This window comes from Macrobrachium nipponense, chromosome 11 (genome assembly GCF_015104395.2).
Source record: "Macrobrachium nipponense isolate FS-2020 chromosome 11, ASM1510439v2, whole genome shotgun sequence".
NCBI lineage: Eukaryota > Metazoa > Arthropoda > Malacostraca > Decapoda > Palaemonidae > Macrobrachium > Macrobrachium nipponense.
Window position 1 is genome coordinate 9,377,915 of NC_061087.1, and position 20,011 is coordinate 9,397,925.

At 38.8% G+C, this 20,011-nt stretch overlaps 1 protein-coding gene across 3 annotated transcripts in view; it reads left to right on the forward strand.

Annotated features, from left to right (window-relative positions):
• The window catches only part of LOC135219813 (RISC-loading complex subunit tarbp2-like), a 102,453-nt gene that overhangs the window by 39,338 nt on the left and 43,104 nt on the right, over nucleotides 1-20,011 (forward strand). For all 3 annotated transcript variants that reach the window (XM_064256942.1, XM_064257020.1, XM_064257112.1), the window contains exons 5-6: nucleotides 9,083-9,200; nucleotides 17,386-17,504. In XM_064256942.1, the coding sequence (XP_064113012.1) occupies nucleotides 9,083-9,200; nucleotides 17,386-17,504 (237 nt within the window). The remainder of the gene's footprint in view (nucleotides 1-9,082; nucleotides 9,201-17,385; nucleotides 17,505-20,011) is intronic.

The window sequence follows — 20,011 nt, forward strand, 5'->3', positions numbered from 1 at the left end:
AAATTCGAAGGACACTGACCCCCAACCCCTGGTGTGCTTCACATCATAGCTCAGACCGTGGAGCTCTCCTTCCCTCTTGCAAGATGCCAAGGCCAGAACTAAAACTGTCTTTGAGTGTCAAGGTCCTGTCAGATGAGCGATGCAAAGGCTCGTATGGACCCTTAGTGAAGCTCTTGAGAACCAGGGAAACATTCCACGTCGGAGGCTTGAGCTCCCTAGGAGAACTCGATTGCTCAAACCCCTTAACTAGCAAGGAAAGTTCCCAGGAAGAGGAGATGTCGATGCCTTTAAGGTGTAACACTAAACTCAGGGCTGCCCTGTAGCCTCTAATGGCAGAAATGGACAAACGTTTCTCGTCTCTGACGAAGGTTAAAAAGTCTGCTATTCGCTGAATAGAGGTTGCGAGTGGAGAAAAACCCCATTTACGACACCAATCACAGTAGATCACCCATTTGCCTTGGTAAACTGCAGAGGTCGACTTTCTGAGACTGCTGGACATATATCCTGCTGTCCTCTGAGAAAAGCCTCTTGCTCGGAGGAGACACTTGAAAGCCTCCAACCGTGAAGAGAGGGATTCTACTGACTGGTGGAACCTTTCCGCATCTAGCTGACACAGGAGATGCCGCCAAGGGGGAATTTCCCTTGGAACCTCTGACGACGACAGCAGATCTGGAAACCATTCTGCCTGAGGTCACAGAGGGGCTACCAAAGTCCACCTGAGACCCTGTGAACTCATCAGCCTGTTCAGAACTTGACGGATCAAACAAAACGGAGGGAAGGCATACACCTCCAGGTTGTCCAAGGGATGTTGGAATACGTCCTCCGCTAATGCTAAAGGATCTGGAACCATGAACAGAATATCTCCAGCTTCCTGTTGAACCGAGTCTCAAAAAGGTCCAGCATGGGTCTCCCCCAAACCCGGAAGAGTTTGTCTGCTACCACTTGATGAAGGGACCACTCTGTGCCTAGGCCAATGCGGAATCAGAGGAATTTATCTCTGCTGATAGAAATTCATTACTCAATCTAGTGTGGTTCGAATCCCACAATAAGCTGTAGGTCCCGTTGCTAGGTGACCAATTGGTTCCTAGCCATGTAGACATATCTAATCCTTTTGGGCAGCCCTAGGAGAGCTGTTAATCAGCTCAGTGTTCTTATAAAACTAAGATATACTTTTTTTTCTGTGCCTAGGATCTGATCCCGATGACTGAGTTTGTCTGCGACCACATTCCATTTGCCTGGGATATATCTGGTTGAGAGCTACCGAATTGCTGACTGCCCACTGGTGAACCTCGATGGTCAAGGCATGAAGTTGACAAGAAACCAGGCCTCCCTGCTTGTTCAAATAGGCGACTACTGTGGTGTTATCCGACCTGAGAACGACAGAATGACCCTCTACCTTCTCCCGAAACTCCTTCAGACCCAGGAAGGCTGCCTTCAACTCCAAGATGTGGATATGTTGCTCCTTGTCCTCCAAATTCCAAACGCCTGATGCAATGAGGCTGCCTAAATGAGCCCCCCAACCTGCGAGGGATGCGTCTGAAAACAGAAGTAAGTCCGTTGGAAGAGAATGCAGAGGGACACCCTTCAAAAGATTTTGGTTGTCCAACCACCAACAGAGGTCTTCTCTCACTTCCAGAGACAGAGGAACCTTTAACGGGTGAGTTCCCCGCTGTAGACCAGAATTCCCCCAGTCTTTATTGCAGAGACCGAAGATGAAGATGCCCATGAGGGACCAGCTTCTCCAGGGAAGACAAAACTCCCAGAAGAACCTGCCACTGATGAGCTGACTGATGTGGTTCTGACAGGAAGTCGTGCACCACCACTCGCATCTTCTCCAATCTCTGATCCGACAGAAAAATTCTTGCAACTGTCATATCGATGACCATGCCCAGGTAGAGAATCCTTTGACTGGGTACGAGGTTTGACTTTTCCTGGTTGACTGTGATGCCCAGTTCTAGACAAAACTGAAGTAGACGATCCCTGTCCTGCAGCAGCTTTTCCCTAGAAACTGCCAAGACTAACCAATTGTCGAGGTACCTCAGCAAACGGATCCCCTGAGCATGGGCCCAACTTGATATGAGAGAGAAGCCCCTTGTGAACACTTGAGTGGCTGTCGTCAGCCTGAAGCACAGGACTTTGAACTCAAAGACCTTGTCCCTGAATAGGGATCTGGAAGTATGCGTCCCTTAAGTCTATCAACAGCATGAAGTCGCCTTCCTTAACAGCTGCCAACACTGAATGCAGGGTCTCCATCTTGAACTGTGTCTTCCTGATAAAGTGATTCAAGGTGGATAAGTCGATCACAGGTCTCCAACCTCCTGATGCCTTAGGCACTAAGAAGATGTGACTAAAACCTTGGAGACGGACACACCACTTCCTCTATCGCATCCTTGTCCAGCATTTTCTGCACTTCCTCCCAAAGAGCCAAGAACTTCAGAGAATCTGGAGGATATGCCTTCCTGAGCTGCAGCTTGTCCGACAGAGGAGGAGAGAAGTCGAATGGCGGTAGGTACCCCACCTGAAGGACATATTCCACCCACTTCTCTGCCTCATAACTCTGCCACTTGGCCCAATGGCCCACCAGGCACCCTCCACTTGTGGTGCTGGAGAGGGAGAGGCGCCTAACCTACCGATGGCCCCCTTTACCTCTGGCCCTTGTGCCCCCTTCTTGGCTTAAAGGAACGAGAACGAAAGGGATGTTGGTCCTTGACGGCCTACCAGGTGAAGATCTTCTTGACTGCTGCTGGACAGGGGGAGGAGGAGGGGCTGGATGTCTCCGAGGACGAGACTTTGACTTACTTAAACACAGCCTGGTGCACTAGTCTGTCTTTGGTGTCAGCCCGGTGTCGGTCTATTGCATCTTCCAGCTCGGTCTGAGGAATAAAAAATTGGGACTCCAACAGAACCCCATTTCTCAATGCCAGCAAGGACTCCGGGTCAACTGATCTCTCAATCTTAGATATAGCCGCGTCTCTTCTAATCAGGAGAAGATTAGGCTATAAATTAACACCGAGGTGAACCATATACGAAAACGCCTTGCCTCTGCTCTGCAACAGACTGGCAAGCGAGGATGCACTCACCAACCCTTCTGGGGACCTGTCAGAAGCTATCTTGGCAATGACCATAGACCAGAAGTCCAGCCAAGAAACCGTCTGCAACATGGAGGCTGCAGTAGATTCCAACGCTGTGGCATCGTGTGGAGACAAGGATGGTGTCACCGACCACACCTGCTCCAAAGTCAATCCCAGCTTCAGGCGAATGACGTCCGGGTTAAGATGACACGACATCAAAAAGGCAGAGTTTGTAGCATAGTACTTCCTATGTCTCGTGAGAGGCAAGGGTAGTAACTTGGTAGAGCCCCTAGAGCGAACAAACCATCCCGGTCCGAAACAGAGGCATTAACCTTATGCAAGACCGACTGGACATGCCGCGACAAGGGAAGCTGAAAAGATGATTTGGTATCTTGCGTAGCTCCCAGCAAGGCTTCCAAGCAGGAAGGAGTGTAAGACGACCGAGCCTGAATCCTACTTTCCAAATTGTTGAACCCATGAATGAGATCGACAACTTCTGAAATGGAAGACAAAAACTTGAGTGTCTCCCTCCTCCTGCTCCGGCAATGGAGACCGACGACGAGAAGGATGTGTAGGCGCCTCTAAGGTACCTTCCTCATTAAAATTAATGGAAGGATCAACAGCCAAATAACCCGAAACACCAACTAACCTGTATGAGCTGGGTCCATGCGCCAACTCACGCGACGAACCAACTACTACAACACTAGGAACATCACTACTCACTCTTCCAACAGATGACTCCTTAATATGTCCGCAAACAGTCACGGGCGTGGCAGACATACGAACGTGAGTTGGAGAGGAATCCCGAACACTCGAGATCGAAGGAGAATCCCCAGAGTCAAACTCCCGGAAGCAACAGGGAGAGGAGCAGGCAAACACTTCTGCTGCACCAACTCCGCGCTCACAACCTTCGACCTCTTGACAGGCGCCTTGAGATCCTCACAGCGACGAATAGGCCCTGAGAAGAAGTGGGAGCGCTTGCATCATGTGCACGGACGGGGGAGGTTGCAACACGCTCACGATGTGCACGGACAGGGGAGGTTGCAACACGCTCCTGATTCGATGCAGAGGACGAAGCAGTCACTGCAGATTGCACAAGGGAAGATACACTAATACTCTCCGAAAACACCAACACTCTTGAGAACACGGCAGCGTTGTTCCTCCCTTGTAGGCGAAGAAAGAGCAAAGTTCCTAGCCTTCCAACGCTTGATACGCCGTTCGTGGCTGAGAGGGAGAAGAAGGAGAGGAAGACAGCGCTAGTTCCTTAAGTGATCTCTTCGCAGGAGGCAGGGACGATGCAGCACGTTTCCTTCCAGTCCTCTCAGCTGACATGGTAGCCAACTTATCATCCAAAACAGAGTCCAACCTCTTTAGAACCGCCTGTCATAAAGCCTCGGATGGATCAGCGAGAGAAGGCTCCGATGACATGGAAGGGTGACATCAATGATGGAAGTGATGTCAAAGTGGTGATGATGTCACAGCTTCCCCTTGATCCGAATGGGAAGCAGACGCCACTGGCGGAGGAATAAAAAATAACTGATCCTGTGACATCTTTAGCGGGGCTGATGCCACGGCTTCCCTCTGACTCGAAGAAGCTGCAGCAGTCACTGGCGGAGCAATACAAGAGGGCTGACCTCAGCTTCCCACGAAGACGAGGCCGGGAGAAGGGGGAAGGGCCTGGCCAGCATGAGGAGGGGGTAGCGAGCATCCATCAAGTACACCAGCAACCTCTCCAAGGACGGAGAACCCCCTAGCCAGAGCGTCTTCCAAATCGCCGCCATCTTGGATGCCTCTGACTCGGGAGTAAAGGAGAATGATGAAAAAGCCTCCCCCTTCCCGGGAATCAAATTAACTCCTGAAGAAGAAGGGGCGAATTACAAAAATTAGCCTAATGGCCTCCCGGTACTTCCAACGACGAATCGGAAGAAAAGGAAGGGGACAAAGGCACAACGCTCCATGGGGTGTGAGCGCATCAGGAGACGAACCATCAGGAAGGAGAGAAGAAAAACCTTCCCATGAAGGAAGAGTAGAAACCCTTCGATGCTCTCTCTTGCTATAAAACGACTTCCACTTCTCTTTAGGCCATGCACGGCATTCCGTGCAAGGATTTATTGTAGAAACATTAGAGCGGCACCTACTACACGTGATGTGGGGGTTGGTCGCAGCCGAAGCCAAAAAACGAAAACTCGGAAAACCTGGAGTTTCGAGGCACACATGTTGACGAGGCCGAGAAAGAGGAGAAGCAGCCATAATAACACACATACACAATCGAAACGGGCAATGAACCAGGTAAAGGCCGAGAGAGGTCAACCACAACTCTCGCCCAGGTGGTTAAGAAAGAGACTTGAAGCGGTGGCGTACGTGCATGGTCTTTGACCACTCTTCATCCAATATACGCACACGTTGCCAGATCTCACAAAATTCCTTGCTTTCATCTGCGTTTTAACCGGATTCAGTTAGGCGCTAGAAATTATCCTATTGTTAAGACCTCAGGTTTGTAGCTATGAAAAATACAAATTGTCTTAGAAAATTTGTCATTTTATTGGAGGGAGAATTGTTTAGTAATTTGGAAGTTTTTGGCAAAGAGAAATAACAGAATTTCATATTAAGTATATTTTGCTGATGGTCTTGCTTTTGTACATGCCGTATTCTTACAATGGCTGCTGAAAAATTTGTCAGATGCATGCTAAATCTTTGCCTCATCATTATTGCTATGAAAACTTAAGGAGAGAGGAGTGACTTCAAAGATTTTTAAATGGATTGTAAGATGATAAAGACTAGTATATTTACAGTTTTTGTACTACATTCCCTTAAGTCTTAATTTGGATAAAAAAATTCCACCCAAGTTGGTAAGGCAGCTGTTGGGCACCCAGTGCCACTGTCTCCTCATCTGTTTTCATCAACACAAGGGGATCCTTTGCTAGCCCCTATTTGCTGCCGCTTGGAGGATTAGTTGGGCTTCCTTAAGAGAAAGATGTTTGCTGCCAAGAATGGGGATCACTCTTCATCACTCATTTTTTCTGATTGTGAAGATCAAGACCATGACAATGCTCCTGCCTCATCATATTCTAGCCTTCTGAGGTTTTATTTTAGTGAATTTTCTCTTTAGCGAACTTCCTGGATGTGAAACTAAGGACATCAGAACAGCCTCTACCTCCTTAGTTTTCAGACTCTGCTCTTTATGTACGTACATTCTATTACCAACCTACTGGAAGTGTGAGGGATCTTTGTTTCTTACTAATTTTATGAAAGCTTAAACAGTGTCAAAATTTTCAGTTCCTCAAGAACATTTTTAGTGACTGGGATGGCATCGCGGAAGAAAACAGGAATTTCTCCTGCTATCTCTTCACCTTTTCAGGAAAGTGCTGAGTTAGGACTGCCAGGGCTTACAATGTACATGAAGCACCCACCACTTTCAGTGGATGAGACATGACTTCATTTCAGTTTAGGTGTCAATGTTTTCTAGTTGTTTTTATGTTGGTGCTGTGCCCAGGGCAAGGGCAGGCACATATCACTGTTTTGCTAGCCATCGGAGCACTTCCCTCGCTACAAAGTTCCCCCTAATTAAGTGGTGACCCTTGGCTGTACCGCCATGCCACTACAAGTTAAGATGAGCACAAACCAGTGGCAATATCCATCTGCAGTAGCTCTCTTAACTGATAGGAAATGACAAGCATTGTGTTCAATGCTAGCAACTTTTTTCTATTTCCAATTCATTACATGTCTTAATGTTTTACAGTAGAATATGTCCATGATCCCACCTCCTTTCAATTTGGAATTGGTTATGTACTAATTACTGTAAGTGATTTAACAAAAATGACATTTTTATATAATAAAATAAGATTTTGTATATACTTGCCAGTAATTACATGATCAGAGCCCTCCCTTCCCTCTGATGGACATTATGCATAAAACAATGAGGTGATTAGTTAAGTCGTTCCTAATGTTGCTGTTTGGGGCCGGCTCTGTATACCTACTCTGAGCAATCGAAATGCTAGCCGTGAAAGTAGAATTTAGGCTACCCTATGTGGAAAACCATAGCTATGTTATTACTGGGTATGTACGTACAGTAATACCTTGGGTTACGAATTTAATCCGTTCCAGAACCTGCTTCGTAACCTAAAAAATTCGTAACCCAAATGGATTTTCCCATAAGAATGTTATAAAAAGCAAATAATGCGTTCCACCCGACCATGAATAACCATTTCAATTCATATTTTTCCATTTATTTTTGTTCACTAAGGTTGAAAATTTGTGTAGGAATTACATAAAATTATAAAATTGAAGAATGAAATTAAATATAAACACTAGATTTAATATGCATGCACAGTAAAAACCTGAACTTTACCTTTGGCGAGTGTGGCTGCTGGCTTGACGGAGACGGGAGGAGGGGAAGGGTGAGGAGGAGAGGGGTTAGGGCTTGGGGGGGGGAAATCTCCTCCGTGACACTTCTGGAAGACTTTCTGGTTCTTTCTCTAGAGAGCACCGTTCACTACGATCACTAATTTTACGCTTACGCAACACTATGTTGTCTTTCACAATTTTGAAAAAATATTTTTCTATGAGCAAATTTTCTACATCGTCGAGAATATAAGGCCGTTGTTTCGTCAATACTGTGACACCTTTTGATGCTTTACTGGCTTTAATTTCTTCCTTTTTCTTCAAAATAGTGCAGATCGTTGATTGCGACCGCTTGAAGAATGCTGCAATGTCTTTCACGCACTCGCCTTTATCATGCATTTGGATAATTTCCTTCTCCATTTCGACTGTAATCATCTCCTTCTTTCTTATGCTTTCCTTCTTGCTGCTTGCCTTCGTCATCTTGGGAGCCATTGTCTTTAGTATTTGGGTAATAGTAATGTATAAGCACTATTACGGAAACACAACACGTGCGCAAATCACTAAGCAAATTTGAGAGCGTATCACGGACAGATGCGTTCAATCTTACCGCCAGCGAGATATTGAAAGAGTTATGGTTTAAAAAGGGTCAAGGGATGCGTAGGAGGAAGTCACGTGACCCTCGTTAAGTTTTGGCCGAAAAAATGCGTTCGCAGATCCCACGCTCATCCGATGTAAACAAAGCAGGCGTTAAGTTTTGGCCGAAAAAAATGCGTTCGCAGATCCCACGCTCATCCGATGTAAACAAATCAGGCGGCCTCCCATGATGGAAATTCATTCGTATTCCAAGCGAAATTCGTATTCCAGAATGAGGTCGTCACTTCGTAAGTTAAAAAATTCGTATACTAATCGGTTCGTAACCCAAAGTATTACTGTATATGCAAACCTTTATTTCATCATACAAATGTCATTTTTTTGTAACATCACCTTCCTGTCCTGTAGTGATTCATATGTATATTCTTGAAAATTGTGAACCTACTGATTATTCTTTTAAAGGTTAAAACCTATTTGAATACCTACAAATAAATTTCCACATAAAAGGTAAGTGAACTAAGGGTATTATCCTTTTAAAGGTTAAAACCTATTTGAACAATACAAATAAATTTCCATATAAAGGGTTCAAGGTAAGTGAACTAAGGGTAAAAGGCTGAAAACCTGTAAACTTAAGATTTTATGTTGTTTAGATCTCCTGGTGCTGTTTAAGTAAATGTTATTTGAGAGGCTTAATTGTCTACATTGTAGCCTTGATTTTTTTTTGTTCCTCTGTATAGTAATTTTACAACAGGTGCTGTTGAAGGAAAAACTAAATTTGTTCATCCCTTGCATTGTCTGCTGGTATGATAACTTCAGAGGCTCATGATCCAGACCGTAGTGCAGTTTTACCATGATATGCCAACTCCATTCTGTATTTTGTTCATTTCCACATTGCCAGAACTTTTGTTTCCTTACCAAATGATTTTGTTCCTGCTAATTTGTAGCTAATCTCTTATAAACACCATGTATTCATCACCTTAGTAGCACCTCCCAACCATCATCCTTGTATTTGGTATGTTTGGCTGATTTTTATGCTTTTCATCAATGTTTATTTATAAATATTTGTGTCTACTTGATAGGAGCTGTGCATGGCGCGTCGGTGGCCCCCTCCCACATATGAGCTCACTTCGGAGGAGGGCTTCCCTCATGAGAGGACTTTCTCCATTGCTTGCACAATTGGCACCACCAAAGAAGTGGGTATGTATGAAGTATCTTGATTTTGTTTTTGTTATAATTATCACATTTGCATATCCATCCAAAATAATTTTTTAAGTGAATTATTCAGGTCCTGTCTTATTGCTGGGTGATTGAAGGCAAGATGTCTTGGGGTATGTTGTCCATTGTAAGTTTTAAAAACTTAACATTAGTCAGTGATGCATCAGCAGCGGTTCACTCCTTCACAAATGGAGAGGTTTGACGAAGTATATCATATAGAGAATGGCCCTTCAATACCTGGTCCTAAGGTTAGGCAAATTGAGAGGAATGAATGCAATCATATTAAGCAAATAAAGATAAAGCGCCAAACCCAATGAACTGAATAAAATGTCCTCTGTGTACCAGATAGCTTTTAAGTAGGATGGGTAAGGAATCTTGGAAAATTAAAAACTAACAAATGAAGCACATGGAAAAGCAGTATTATAATGATGTTGAAAATATTTGTTAAATGCTGGTAAGGAGATTAATATTATTATTAATTATTGGGTTATTTAATCAACTAATTTGCTAAGAGTTTGTTGATTCTCATAGGGCTAACCTCAAGAAGTGTGTGAATAAATACTCAGCCTGACCAAAATGGAACGGTTACACAATTTACACATCTGTTACTACAGTGAACCCCTCCTGTATTCGCGTTCTCCAGATTCGCGGACTCTCACATTCGCGGATTTGTATCGGACGTTTCCCCGCATTATTCGTGGAAAATTCACATATTCGTGGTATTTTTCAATGAGAAATATCCACAAATTCTTGGTTTTTTTTATTGATTTCATAATAAAATGCACATTTTGTGATACATCTATTAAAAAAACCAAGTATAAACTTTTAGTGGGTTTTTCTTGAGTTTTAACTAACAAAATAGGCTGTTTTCAGTGTTTTTATAGGGGTTCTAACTATTCACGGGGGTCTGGTACGCATCCCCTGCGAATACGGGGGACCACTGTATTGTACTTTTGGCCCAATCCACCTCACAACCACAACAACTGGTCACTTCCTGCCACACAACTTCTTTACCTCACTCCATCTTCTGGGCATCTTAACATGTCACAACAACTACATTGCACCTCTTCAAACATAAGGAGCAGATTGATTTACAAACATTAATAAAATTAACCGAATACTTTGTATATGTATACAGGCAGCCCACGGTTACTGTCGCTGTTGGTTAGCGGCATTTCAGTTTTACGATGCTTGTTAAATGCGTATCTTCATAACTGGGTTTTACACTCCATAAGGATTATAGTGTTATCGTCTGGTTATTTGTTGCTTAGGTAAGGTGCCGAGACCGCCTCATAAAATACAAGCATAACGAATATGCATCTTTTCCTCTGCTCTTTTAAAAAGTTATCCTTTACTTTGCAGTATCCAATAATACTGTATATAGTCTTGTATTTCTATTTGTGTTATAAAATACAAACAAACCAGTCATGTTTTGGTTTGGAAAAATCAGACGAGGGCGGTGGTAAGATTTAGCCATATCTAATTCGATTCAGAGCGATTTGCTTGCATCTATTTGGCATAAATAAATCTTTAGAAACTATTCATATGTGACAGAGTTATTTTTTTTATATGAAGTGTTTTTTATTTGAAAATTTATTTAAATATGTGCACTAGACTTTTTTTTTTTTCCTTTAATAAATAGATGCACTGTTGTCTGGTTATTGTTGATCGTGTTGACCAGTGTGGCAGGATAAAATCAAAGGCAGACAAAAAACTGACTTTATTTACCTCTCAGTTCCAACCTGACAAGCGCCTACATCATTTCGATTCTCTTCCCCTTCCCGCTCACACCATAAACATAAACAAAAAGTTATGTTTTACTTCACTGTATCCAATAATACTTTATGCAGTCTCATATTACTACGTATAGTATTATAAAATACAAACAAAGCAATCTATGTTTTGGTTTGGAAAAATCAGCTGAGGGCAGAGGCAGGGTTGTTTTGCCCTACTTAACTCAATTCAGAGTGATTTTCTTGCTTCTATTTAGCGTAAATAGGTTATTTTTCATTATATAAAGTGCCTTTAAGTTGAAATATCAATTAAATAGGTACTTCTTGTTGTAAACACGATTGTTATTTTTTTCCATTAATAGATGGTGTCAGGAGCATGTTATTTTGTGTGAAAAAACTGATTTTGTTATTTTCATCCTATTTCATGATAATATGATATTTGTGTATTTGGTTGTTATCAGCGTGAAAACAACAAAATACTTTTTCTCCATTATTATTTGCGGTAAAGTTGCATCCTTTTTGCTGATGCACGATAATTTAAAGTCATTAGCAGTGTGAACATTTTGTTTTCTCAGCTTGAGCTACAACTGCAGCTTAAATGTAGTAATACTATATTTCCTTGCCAATATTTTCTCCATACTAAATAAAAGTATATTGCAAAAATATTTAAGTCCTGTTCTACTTAACCCTTAAATGCCGAGTGGACGTATTTTACGTCGACATTTTTTGTCTCTCGGGTGCCGACTGGACGTATTTTACATCGACATACAAAAGTTTATTAAAAATTCACGGAAAAATACTTATAGGCCTATCAGCCGAAAACTCTTGAATCACGCGCCTTGGGGGATGCTGGGAGTTCACGGATCAAGGTGTTGTTTTGTTTACAATCGTTACACAGGCGCGCAAGCGCGAATTTCTTTCTTGCCGCACTAAAAAGTATCTGTGACACATCTCGGAAATTATTTCGTCACTGACATAATTTTTGTACCATTTTGAATTAGCCGTTACATGAAGTATTATATATGAAAATGTGTGCATTTTTATATGGAATACAACAATAAAATACTCGATTGTAGCTTTTATCAGTTTTGAGATATTTTCATATAAATAACGATAAGTGCCATAATGTTTGCACCATTTTAAAATTAGCCGTTACATAAAGTTTTATATATGGAAATGTGCACAATTTCATGCACAATACAACTAAAAACAACCCATGGTTGTAACTTTTATCAGTTTTGAAATATTTTCATATAAAAAATTATAAGTGACAAATTTTCAACCTTTGGTCAACTTTGACTCTACCGAAATGGTCGAAAAACGCAATTGTAAGCTAAAATTCTTATATTCTTGTAATATTCAATCATTTACCTTCATTTTGCAACAAATTGGAAGTCTCTAGCACAATATTTCGATTTATGGTGAATTTATGAAAAAAAAAAAAAAATTTTCTTGACTAACTAGCGGTAACTCTTCCGAAAAAATCATACGTGCGATTGTGGTAATGTTTGCACCATTTAAAATTAGCCGTTACATAATGTTTTATATATGAAAATGTGCGCAATTTCATGTAGAATACAACCAAAAATAATTGAGGGTTATAGCTTTTCTCACTTTTGAAATATTTGCATATAAATCACGATAAATAGAAAAAAAACCACGTTTGGTCAACTTTGACTCTACCAAAATGGTCGAAAAACGCAATTGTAAGCTAAAACTCTTACAGTCTAGTAATATTCAGTCATTTATCTTCATCTTGAAGCAAATTTGAAGGCTCTAGCACAATATTTAGAATTATGGTGAATAAAAAAAAAAAAAACTTTCCTTCCCTCCGCGCGCTGATTCTCCGCCACAAATCTGCGAAATGCGTACGTCGCATTCTCGGAATATTTGCTCAGTTTCATATTAGGCATTTCATAGAGTTTTATATATGAAAATGTGCGCAATTTTATGTAGAATAAAACGGAAAATATTTGAAGGTTGTAGCTTTTCTAATTTCCTAAATAATTGCTTATAAAAAAAATATATAAAAAATTTGACATTCGGTCAACTTTAACTCGTCAGATATGGTCAAAAACTGCAATTGTAAGCTAATACTCTTACAGTATAGTAATATTCAATCATTTGTCTTCATTTTGAAAGAAATTGGAAGTCTCTAGGACAATATTTAGATTTATGGTGAATTTTTGACAAAAATATTTGTTTACGTCCGCGCGTTACGAATTCATGCATTGTTTTGTGATAATATTTTCTCTGTGTTGCTTTTATCGTTTTATAATGTGTTATATACCAAAATGATCACAATTAAGTGTACATTACAACGGAAAAAAAATTAACTCGTTACCTTTAACCGTTTTGCACATAGCGTGATTTGAATATAATTACATATATGAAATTTTGTTTTTGCGCTATGATATATTGCATTATTTATATATAATGATAATTTTTTTTCATTTCTGATGGTTGCATACTAAACTTCAGGCAATGAAAAAAAAAGGAGCAAAAATGAACTCTTAATCTTGAAAACTAAGCGCGTTGTGATTTAAAAAAAAAAAATCGGCACACGGAAGATGATTTTTAATATACCCCTTCGGCGTTTAAGGGTTAATTAACGACATTTGTAACATAACTACAGTAGTTTTTTACTATCATACGATGGCTGAAGTGCAAACAAAGCATTGTTATTTTCAGATTCTATTCAGTTGTTGTAGCAAAACAACTGTTACTGTTCAGTTGTTTATGGCTGAAGCATTTAATCAACGATTATAATGGTACTAACGATACTTTTATCATTCTCATTAGGTTTTTAGCCAATATATCTAAAGATATGCTAAATAAAGAGATGGAGGAAATGTTAGCAGTTTGAAAAAGCTCTCTCTCTCTCTCTCTCTCTCTCTCTCTCTCTCTCTCTCCATCTCTCTCTCGCTCTCTCTCTCTCTCTCTCTCTCTCTCGGGTCTCTTTCTCTCTCTCTCTCTCTCTCTCTCTGGCCGTGACACTGTCCAAGGCATCAATGAGTCTAGGGCACCGTGGATTGTGATGCCTGTAAACTCTCTTAAATTTCAGTTAGAGGCGAATTTCACTTAGCGTCAGGCCCCTCAGGAATGCAACCCCTGCTGTTAACCTGGGGCTGCCTTTACATTTCTTGAATGTATAATGCATATACCCACTTCTCTAACCCAGAAAATAAAAATAACAAAATAATAATGATTAAATTTATATAACTGACAGGTAATCAAACTTACCCCCTCCCTCACCTCCAACCTCTTCTTACCCTAATCCTCTCTAATCTCCATTATTCTCCAGTTCTTCAACCCTCTATGTAATTTTTGATATTTTCCCCAGAAACTCCTGCTGTTGTAAATTCATTAGCTATTTGATGCTTTCCTTTTATCCATCTCACTTTATTGCACCAGATTCTATTGTTTCTCTTATTGCTGCAGTATTCATTTTTAATCTCTTTATTACTTACTCCTGTACTTGATTTAATTGCAATCATTAGTGTTTACTATCAGTTTTAACCAATGTTTTTAATTTTGTCTCACCTACTATCTCTTCCCACAAATGTTTGCAATACAATGCTCCCCCACTTTTTTTGTGGGAATAGGTTCCAGAACCTGCTGCAGAAATGCAAAAATCCCCTCTAAACATTCTTATAGCTGGTTTATAACTAACCAAATACCCAGTAACCCTTTAAGCTAAAATGCTTATGTGTCTATTTTAACTTTTCGGTGCTTAATTTGATAGATAAAACAAAAATATACCTTAAATCATCATGCTAAAACAATTAAATATTTCAAATAAAAATACACCCCAAACCATCATCTCAAAACTCCCAAAGTAACCTTACATTACAGTACTCATTTACCACTAGGTACTAAGTAGGCTATATACACCCCTAGAATGCCTATAACTGCCTATTTTAAAAGTTCATCGACAAACTTGATAGTTGAAACAAAAATATTTCTCAAAATATCTTTCCCAAACACCCCAATATCATGTTGCAAAATTATGTAGCAGCTGACTGTTTTTCTTAAGTACGTATCCCCTACCATTCAGACGGACGTTTTCTGTGGCCTATGTAATTTTATGCATCGCTCTGTGCCTACATTTTATGTACATATATGTTTTCCAGTGTTGTAAGATAATTTTGAAATACTCTACAGGTATGTATTTTAAGATTGTACTATTGTATAAAGCATATCTAAAACATGTGGGTAGTTTAGAACGACACGACACGTATGTACCTCTAAACAGATAGCTAGGTATGTTACATCATCATAGTATTTTTGTGATTACATGCAAATACTGTTAACATAAAAAATTATTTACTACAGTAAGTTCTTGGTTTACGTTGTATGGTGGTTAGTCCTTGCCATCTCCCTTAAATACATTAAGAATTCCCCTTTCTCTCTTCTCTCTCTCTCTCGCTCTCTCTCTCTCTCTCTCTTCCTCTCTCTCTCTCCTCTCTCTCTCTCTCTCTCTCTCTCCTCAATCTCTCTCTGTGTGTGTGTGTGTGTGTGTGTGTGTGTGTGTGTGTGTGTGTGTGTCAGTATTCGGATATGTAGTACTTTAAAAACACAGCAAAATATTTATAACATATTATTTCACTTACAGAATCCATTTATATATACTGTATTGATGTAATCACCATAAAAATATTAAAAATCTATCTGAAGTTCTTACGTAAGCAGCTTAAAACCTCCAGGCTTCTGTATTGTAGCAGTTTCTGTGACAATGTATACAGTGAGAACCCTCCATATTCGTGAATTTCTCTCTGGAACATATACTTCATTTTTTTGTGGGAAATTTGCCTATTCACAGTATATTTTATGAGAAATATCCACAAGTTCATGTTTTCTTTTTTTATCAATTTCTTCATAAAATGTAGTTTTTGTGATAGAAATATTAAAAAAACAGGAATAATATAAATATTTTAGTGGGTTTTTCTTGAGTTTTAACTAACAAAATAGGCATTTTTATAGGTTTCAACTATTCGCTGATTCTGTCATTTTGGGGGGGTGGGGGTTCTGGTACCCATCCCCACAAATATGGGGAGAACACTGTAATTCTCTCTCTCTCTCTCTCTCTCTCTCTCTCTCTCTCTCTCTCTCTCTCTCTCTCTCTCTCTCTCTCTCTCTCTCTCAATGAATGACTGTTATCAAACGTTTATGTACAAAATTAGAAATATTAATTCCATTAATATAGCAACTAAATTATCTCCTAAATAAATAATTCTTTTGGTAATAAGCATCATCAGCTGATTGATTCTCAAAGGGTAAACAAAATACAAAAATACACTTTGATTCCTGTATTTTGCTGTATTTATACATTATTATTTCAGTATGATACTGTAATTAGCACAGTAAATAATTATATCTATATACACACACAAAACTTTGGAATGTGATAAAGGCATAAATAAAGGTATAAGCCATGAAGGAAAGCAAAACACTGGAATAGTTTCAAGATTTTTCGACTCGATGTCCTTTACTTAGCAGACTGACTGATGTACATTAGAAACTGAGAGGATAAGGAAGGGTCGTACAAGTGACAGGTAGGGATTATAAGGCAATAAGTACCTAAAATCCAACACACCTGGAGAATTAGTAACCTTCCCAAACAAACATAAACATGGGTACAATCTAAGAACAAAAAGATTATTAAGTCCTACAGCTCAGACACAAGGACAAGACAATTCAAGGATTATACAAGGCGGCAACTGACCACATTCAAACCTTTGGTAAACAAAAACTTATTTACAAAACATATTAAACATCCATATACAATTTACAAAACACATTAAACATCCATATACAAAGAAAATATCTATAAGGCAACTAAATTGTATTTAAGTCTGTGATTGTATCTTTGAGGTCATTCTAAAATTTACAAATACAAGGGTCTGAATGAAACAGGCCACAACTAATATTAAGATTACAATGGGAAGTAAGTTGTATAGTGACATATTCTAAAAGATTTAGTTATAAGACATCTTTTGATCTGTGGTTGTATCACTGCTTGTTTCAACTGTCAAATTAGCTCAGCAGTACATTTTTTAATAAAGTTAATTAAAAGTTATAAATGAAATTCCAGTGTGTTCGAGGAATAGGATGTGTAGCTAGCATGTGTGAGAAGGTACAATTTTATAAAACTTGCATTTGATGACAAAGGATTTCTTAATGTTGTTGAGATTATCATTATAGATTTCAGAAGTACTATGGGTAAAAACAATTTTTGTAATTGAAGTTTGAGCATAAGCATAGTATAGTTTTATTGAAACTATGTACAGTAGCTTAGAAGCACTACCATGAAAGGAATTTGGGGGCTGGTAATCTTTTCTTGTCATGCTGTATGTTTACTACATTATGCCCTTGTAGCATCAGTTGTTCTTATTAGAATTTCCTTGAAAACTTATTTCCTTTGATTATTTCAGGTACAGGAAAGAGCAAAAAGTTGGCCAAGAGACAGGCTGCATATAAGATGACTCAGCGATTGAAAGATCAGCCAGTTGAACAGCCTCAAGTCAATGTGCTTGCAGATGATGACGACGAGGTAATTGATGAACAGACTTGTGTATCCTTTGGTGTGCATGATGATGCATGTGAGAATGTTAGAGAATACTTTGAGGGCAAGAATAGCCTTGGGGAAATGTCGTTAAAGATTAAGGTACATAATGACTGTCTTAAGAATATGCTGATAACTTCAGCAGGAGATAAAAAAAATATAATTTTATTACCTAATCACTATTGTAATTATAATCATATTTTTTCTCTTGATGATGGCAGTAGTTCATCTGTGTCATCAGAAACTGATTCATTGGAATCATTTCTCAGTGATGACTATATTCAAAGGGCAAGACAGACATTTGCAAAGGTATTTTTTGCAGATAAAAATGAAATTTTAGATAAAGAGGATTGTGAATCACAAGTTAGTGGGAGGTTTGGAGGGGATGAAAAAGAAACAAGCTGCTTTAAGTATGATCCTGGTGAAGACTTTGTAACTAATCGTAGCGTTTTTATTGAAAGTGGTAGTTTTAAATTAGGGCAAAATTATATTGAAAATTTGAAAGTTATACTTTCAATTCAGAAACGTGATTATTTTAACAATGGTGAGAATATGTGCTCAGTTGTTAAAGGTTTTGAACAAGAACGGAGCTTTGATGAAGATAGTGAGCTAGGTAGTGGTCATTGTAATTTTGGCACTGTTCCATATTTTGATGAAGGGAAAGAACAGAGAGAGGTCACACTTCAAAAATCTCATCAAGCTGATTTGAATGATAAAAGTTCGGGTTTTGTCGAGAGAGATGTAAATGAAATGATTAGAAGTGAGAGGGCTCGCATTACAAACAAAGGGAATTTCTTGTATTACCAGAACAATCAAAATGAGGAAGAGCCTTTTGAGTATATATCTGAAGGTCATGAAAGTTATATAGATAAAGGTAACTGTTGCACTGGAGAGACAATTATTGAGGATATTGAAGATATTGAAACAAATAATTCTGTAGGATCTAATATTTCTAGTGGTAATATATCAGGGGCCCCCCAGTTTGGAATGACACTTATTAAATGTCCTGATAATGAAGTAAGTGGGAATGAAGTGTTTAGATCAGAAGAGCAAACAACTGAGAGTGGAAGGTGCGCTTCTGTTGATGACAGTTCTAACAGTAGCATTATAATAGAAGATATTGAGATTGAAGATGACTTTGAGGAAGTAACAGATATGGAAGTATTCAAGATGAGGCATAATCTCATAGGCCATTTTTTATCAGGTCGTTCTTGAGTTTCTTCAGACTGACAGTGTCATTGATGTTTAGACTTTTTTTTTTTTTATAGACTGACTGTGTCATTGATGTTTAGACTTTTTTTTTATATATATTTTATACCATTAATGTCTGTTTTATTAAGTGTTTTGAAATATTGCATTTTGTGTAGTTAGACTTGCCCTTTACCATTTCCCCAAGAGCAATTTATTTATTTATTAATTTTTTTGCTTAGCAGGTGCAAGTTAATTTCATTACTATTGTTACATTTCCTTTTGCATATGTTGACAAACTTTGGAAGCTTTGTAGTTGGTGGTTGGATGTTACTTTTGCTTGTGTGGCTTTATTTGCATTATGTAAATAGAGAATGGAGGCATTGCTAATTAATATATATATTTGGAATTACAGCAAGGATAATTGGCTACTAAGGACAGTACTGAAGTAGATTATGTATATTTGCTTTATTGCAATGATTTGTCCTACAGTAGAAAGCACTTCCCACTCTTAGAGAAATTTTTGCAGTTTTTCAAACCTCTTTAAAACTACAGTATACTTCAGCAATCTTTTTATATTAATGAAAACGTGATCATCTTGTGCTTTGAACTATTTAGAATTTGATTTGCTGTGATAAGAGGCTAGCCTGTTCTTTTCAGAATATGACAGTGTTTGATCCCTCATCAGCTGAAAGATCAATGTTTTCTAGTATAGCATAGAGCTCTAATTGGTTGTAAAAGAAAGAAAAAACAAATAATCATATCACATACATTTATTTAAACTTGGGTAAACTACAAGTAATTTTAATTGGAATTTTGAATTTAATTATTTGTTATTTATTTTGGAAATGATGTACATTAGCTATTGTGATGATGTGCCTATGCGGTGCATAGCTGGTTAGTTATTAATTTATATTAAGCCTAGCGCTAAATTTGTATATACGTACAAGGGCAAAACCATATAAAGTAATGAAAATTCTAGCTCTTTGGGCTTGACTGCCAGTTTTAGTTTCATTCTGCTGCTTGTTTATGATGTATGCCAGTTGTGCTGTGTTCATGATTTTTTTTTTCAATTTTATTTTAGAAGCTATTAAAGTTTTGAAGAAGGTTGCTGATTTTAAAATAACGGTATGAAAAATAATTATTAGTTATTGGAGTGCCAAAATAAATCTTGTAAGGCTTTTGTGTAAGAATTAGGAGTGAAGGCATTGAGAACCTTGGATATATTTTTACCCTATATTATCAAGAAATAAGAGAATAATATGAGGGCTTGTTTTTTTCAGTACTGTTGCTTGATTTGTTAAAAC